At 63.8% G+C, this 5,195-nt stretch overlaps 1 protein-coding gene across 1 annotated transcript; it reads right to left on the bottom strand.

Moving 5' to 3' along the window:
• Window positions 1-2,058: 2,058 nt before the first annotated feature.
• Window positions 2,059-5,187, bottom strand: ZNF703 (zinc finger protein 703). Its single transcript, XM_007448308.1, has 2 exons — window positions 4,813-5,187; window positions 2,059-3,766 (listed from the first exon to the last, which is right to left on the bottom strand). Exons 1-2 carry the CDS (start codon window positions 5,047-5,049, stop codon window positions 2,249-2,251), a joined length of 1,755 nt encoding a protein of 584 aa, XP_007448370.1. The 5' UTR covers window positions 5,050-5,187; the 3' UTR covers window positions 2,059-2,248.
• Window positions 5,188-5,195: the final 8 nt, after the last annotated feature.

The following is a 5,195-nucleotide window of genomic DNA, read 5'->3' as shown; positions in this document are numbered from 1 at the left end:
GCCGGGGGGGGGGGGTCGCCTCTAGCCCGGGGAGGACGCACAGGCCCCGGGCCCGCACGGCCCTCTCCTCCGGCCCGCGGACTCCCCGGGCAATGGGGAGGTGCCCCGGCCCTCTCCCACCATCTCGATAAACGGCACCCCAACTCTGGCCTGCCCGAGGATGCAGAAGCCGGTGTCAATCGTGCAAGCTCAAGAAAACGGGCACCGAGGGTGGCTTCCAGGTCCCGAGTAATCGCCGCGCCTTCTCCACAAAACCCAAACCATGCTCAGAGCAGTCTCTGGGGGCGCAGACGACTGGGGTCCACAATCCAGAGCTGGCCTTGGGGAGTCCCCAAGCCTTGAGAAGCACCCTTCTCAACAGGTGCATTTACCCTTCAGCTTCAAGGTGTATAAAAGGCACCGTCAGGGAGAGGAAATCCTCCCCATTTGGAGTGCGAAGCGCGGAAGGCGCGGTCGGGGCTGGCGACAGTCGCTCGCCTTTCCGCCACCTGGTGGCGCCAGAGGCACGTCGTCTTTGCTCGCCCGCAGGGCTCCGGGGCGGTGCTGCCGAGTCTCTTGGTCTTGGGGCCTGCCTGGTTCCCTTCTCGGCCCCTGGACCTCGAATCTAGGCCCAGAGGAAAATCCACATTTACACACTCCCTCCACCCTGTCCCCAGAAAATGGCAAGGCCTTCGAAGTGAGGCTGGGAGCTAAATAACCAAGTTGGAAAAAAAGGGGCCGTTTTATGTTATTTGTAACGCGTTGGCATAAGTTTTGTTTTCTTCTCCCCTGCTTTCTTGAGGAAAGGCATTAAACTCGTCCTTGAACGGAAATCTGAGAAGGAAACCATAAGGTGTTTTAAACAAGAACAAAAGAAGGGCATCTGCTTAGGCGTCTGGAAGTGGGTCAGTGGGGCAGGCAAGAGAGAAACACACCACGGTGTGAATATAGCCAAGTACTCCATTTATTAACAAAATAAGTCTTACCAAGGGAGAGCTCTATTCATCCCAAACAGGCCCCGCAGCCCTTGCGCAGCTGCATAAGGCCGGGAGGGAGGGAGGGAGGGTGTTGGGTGAAGACCCCGGGGCCGAGCCTTCAATCCCAGTAACTGAGGGAGCCCACGGCCAACTTTGGGGACTCCTGGGTCAGGCCTGGGAGGGGGCCACCGGGGTTGCTGTGATCCGTGCGCTCCCTAACTCCCCCAATGGTGCTAACAAGGCTGTGCTGCCAGCTGATACTACCACTGGTCTGCTTTGGAAGGATCTAGCAAGAATCACCCACCCAGCCCCCATCACCAGGACAGGGACCACAGCCACAATAGCCAGAGAAAAACAATGACTATAAAAGCACTTTGCAAACTAAACTATAAAGAGCAAAGTTCCATGCCAGTAGGGCCTTCTAGAACTTCTACTTCAGTGAGGTGAGCCCTGCGGGCCTCTCACCATCAGGCAGTGTGACCACCTGGTGTCTGGGGCCTGGAAGAGTCTGGGAGGAGAAAGGCTCTGTTGGAGGCGCCTCTCCGGCCACTGACCCGTGCTCAGAGCAAGATTGGGGAGCAAGGCTCTAGTTTGGGGGGCCAGGGCGCAGACCAAGGAGCCTAGGGAGAGAGTGGCAGGGCAGGGGTCACAGAGCAAAGTTCCAGGTCCATAAGAGGGCAAGACCTCTAGCTCCCAAGGCCGCTCCCTGCACCCCCAAATGCTTTACAAAAAATACCTCCTCTCTGTTACTCGTACAAAGGAAAAAAACAGAACCTCAAAAGGATGGAAACAAGAAGGAATGAAGGGGAAAGGAGGGGGGAAGAGAAGGAGGAAGTGTAGTTTGAATGGTTAAGAAGCATGCAAGAAATTCCCCAGGAAGGGAAAACAAAAAGAACCCCCAACTCCCTCTCCTCCCCATACAACCAAACCAATCAAAAAAATTTAAAAAAAGCGCAAAAGGGAAAAAAAAATCGGAAACTTACATCTAAGTAAAAGAAAAAACGGAAGAGAAAGGAAAAGGGACCAGGGACATGTAGTTACCTGTGTGATTAATATTATTATTTGGGGGGAACAGACTCTTTGCATACCATTGACTCGTGTGGGCCGTTAATGCACTTATATTCCCAGCTTGTAAGCTAACATTACAGTAAATAAATACACAGTCCGGTGGGGGTGGGGTCTGGGCGGGGGTCCGGCGGGGACAAGCAGTGGTGGAGGAGGCAGGGAGGCGGGTGGGGAAGGGAGGCGGCAGCGGGGAGGAGAGGAGGCTGGGGAGGGAAGCAGGGCTGTAGTTACTGGTATCCGAGCGCGGAGGCTGAGGCCAGTCTCTGTCCGTACAGCGCATATGGTGAGTAGTAGGGTCCAGCTGTGGGGAGGGACGGCACGGCCAGGCCCCCGGCTGTGGATAAGTGGCTCTTGCCATAAGGGTGGTACCGGCTTAGGCCCAAAGTGTGTGGACTCCGCAAGGACAGGGACCCGGGGCTGCCGGGGGCGGTCGGCGGGGGGAGGTGCAGATGGCAGGAGGCGGCCGCCGCAGCGGCCGCAGCGGCGCTGCCGAGGCCCGAGGCCCCCGGATAGGCGGCCAGAAGTTTCTCGGCGCCGGGCAGGGCCGTGTGAGTCCGTAGGTGGCTGAGCAGCTCCTCCGAGGTGGCGAAGCGCTTGTCGCACGGCCCGCTGGCCGCCACCCAGTTGCAGCTGTGCGGCAGCGGTTCGTTCTGCAGCATGAAGCCGTAGGTGTAGAGCGGGTGGCCGGGGAGGGCGGCCTGGGCGGCGCTGGACGAGAGCGCGGCGGGCTGCAGCGGGTGCCCGGGGTACACCAGCGGGTAGCCCCCCGCCTTCAGGCCAGGCGCAGCTGTGTCGTGCGCGCTGCAGGTGGAGCAGCTGGAGCCGCCGAGGTGCGAGGCGCCGTGGTAACCTCCCAGGCAGTAGGGGTCGCGGCATAATCCCTGCAGGAAGGATGGCGGGGAGGCTCCGGTGAGCGGGCTGGAGCTGGGGGGCTTGCCCGGGGGCAGGCCCAGGCCCCCAGACAGCTGGCCTCCCACGAGGCCAGACTTGCTCGGATCCAGGCCAGGCACAAACTGAGACGGGTAGCCGGCGTAGGCGCCCACGATGGAGCCGTGGTAGCCGATGCTGGAGGGTGGCAACGGGAACACCGAGTGGCCCGGCTTGTAGGGCGACACCGGCGCCACGTGGCCGGCCCCCACCAGCGCGGAGGGCGGCTCCGACTTGCGGCCGGAGGCCCCGGCCTCGGCGCCGCCATGCGCGCCCGGCTCCCCACCGCTGCCTCGGCTCACGGCCGCAGGCTCCGGGCTGGGCTTGGGCTCCTGGTCTTTCTTGTCCAGCTCCCCGCCGCCGGTCTTGCAGTCAGAGTGGTGCGGGGAGCCGCCCCGGGAGCCGCCGGGGGAGGACGAGGACGACGACGCCGAGACCGGCGCTCCATGCGGGGGAAAAGGCGTGCAGGCGGCGCTAGGGACCCTGAAGCCCGCCTTATCTCCCGGGGACAAGGAGGAGGAGGAGGAGGAGGTGGAGGACACGGAGGAAGAGCCGCTGTCTTTGCGAGAGTCGCTGCCTCCGGAGCCCTTGGAGTAGGGCTTGAAGCTGGACTTGTCCTCGGCCGGGGAGTCCCCCAGCTGCTTGAGCGCCGCAGACGCTGAGGCGGCGCCCGAGGCCGAGCGGCCAGGGTCCTTCTCCGCTCCCAGCCCGTTGGCCGCCGCTACCGAGTTGAGCTTGGACGAGGGCGGCGGGTCCGGCTTGCCGATCTGCGAGCAAGTCTGGGCCAGCAACGCCAAAGGACTCTTCTTGGCGTCCAGCTGTGGGAGACAGTGGTAAGGGAAGGGAGACGAGGGTGAGACCAGAGATCCACGGAGCGAGCGAGCGGGGCGCCAGGGGAGGGGGGTGGGCGCGGGGAGCACGCAAGGCGGCGCGACGGGGCGGGAGGGCCTCGGGGAGAGGGTCTGCGAGGGCCTGGCGGGCGGGCGGCGCAGCTGGGCGGAACTGCGCTCACACTGCCCGTCGGTGGGATCCCTCGCTCCACCGGGTCCCGGAGTGCGCCGCAGGCGCCAGGGAATGGGCAGTGGAAGCAGTCCACCAAAGGCCACCGCGGGAGAAGGTGACCTCTCTGGATTCGGGGCTGGGGGAGGGGCTGTGACTCGACTCCTGCCCTCTCATCTCCCCGCCTCTAGGCCCGGGTTAAAACTTATTCCTTCAGTTTGGGTAACTTCGCTTGGGACGGGTTTCTGGCGGTGGCGCCGCGGGGTAGGAGCTAGGAGAAGCGCGTTCTGAAGCCAGGGCTGCCGTTGGCGCTCTCTTCGTAGCCCCTCCCTCCCGGGGAGGCACCCAGGCAAGTAGGAGGAAGAAAGACCTGGGGTCGGGAGTGCCTGGGCGTAGTGCACTCTAACCGGATGGGACAGAGGCGGCGTGGGACGGGGGCGATCGGGCTTCAGAGAGAACAAACCCGGGTGGAGGGGTGGGGGGGGGGGCGGGCGGAAAAGGCCCACGAGAGATCATCTCTGGCCTGGACACTGGGAGAAGTAAAGGACCCAGGGGAGACTCCAAGAACAAACCCAATCCCAGGAGAAGTAAAGGACCCAGGGGAGACTCCAAGAACAAACCCAATCCCAGAGAAAACACGTAGCTCCGAAGGGCGAGTGTGGGAGGGGAACCTTTCCCGGAGAAGCCTGGGGAGAACCGGGTGGGCTCTAACCCCTCTGTTCTCCGTCCCTCCTCACTCCGTCCGCCAGTGTGGCCGGATCTGAGCGTCGCACCGAGCCCCGGGGCGCAGGGAGCAGGGCCGTGGGCCCGGCAGTGGTGGGCGCAATGGGGCCGGCGCAGGGCGGGCAGCGACCAGGGGACTGACCTCAATGGGGCTGACGGGAGTGGAGGACAGCGGCTGCAGGTACTCCGGGTGCAGGAGGTGGCCGGTGTGAGCGCTCAGCATCTTCAGGACCCTGATAGGGAGCCGGTTCGCCTGGCGCAGGGGGTCCGCCGGAGGCAAGAGGGACACCGCCGCCGGCACTGCCGGCCTCTTCCCGCCGCCGCCGCTGCCGCTGCTTTCGGGTGTCCTTGAGTTAGATCCAGCGGGCGAATCGCTCATTTGGAGGAGGCAGCGCCACTGGGGGGGCGGGGAGGGAGGGGGACCACCGGGAGGCGAGCTCCCGGGGCGGGTGGGCTCGCTCCGGGGCGGGTGGGCTCGCTCCGCAGCGCCGAGCGCGGTGCAGCAGTCGCTGCGCCTCCACCCCT

This window comes from Lipotes vexillifer, unplaced genomic scaffold (genome assembly GCF_000442215.2).
Source record: "Lipotes vexillifer unplaced genomic scaffold, Lipotes_vexillifer_v1.1 scaffold1166, whole genome shotgun sequence".
In the NCBI taxonomy this organism is placed as follows: domain Eukaryota; kingdom Metazoa; phylum Chordata; class Mammalia; order Artiodactyla; family Lipotidae; genus Lipotes; species Lipotes vexillifer.
Note: the sequence above shows the minus strand (reverse complement) of the source record. Positions and strands in the feature narration are given on the sequence as shown.

Excerpts from the sequence above, each read along its gene's own strand:
- ZNF703 (XM_007448308.1), bottom strand. The coding sequence starts at position 5,049 with ATGAGCGATTCGCCCGCTGGATCTAACTCAAGGACACCCGAAAGCAGC. Across the intron at positions 3,767-4,812 it reads CTCCCGTCAGCCCCATTGAG|CTGGACGCCAAGAAGAGTCC; the intron begins GTCAGTCCCCTG and ends TGTCTCCCACAG.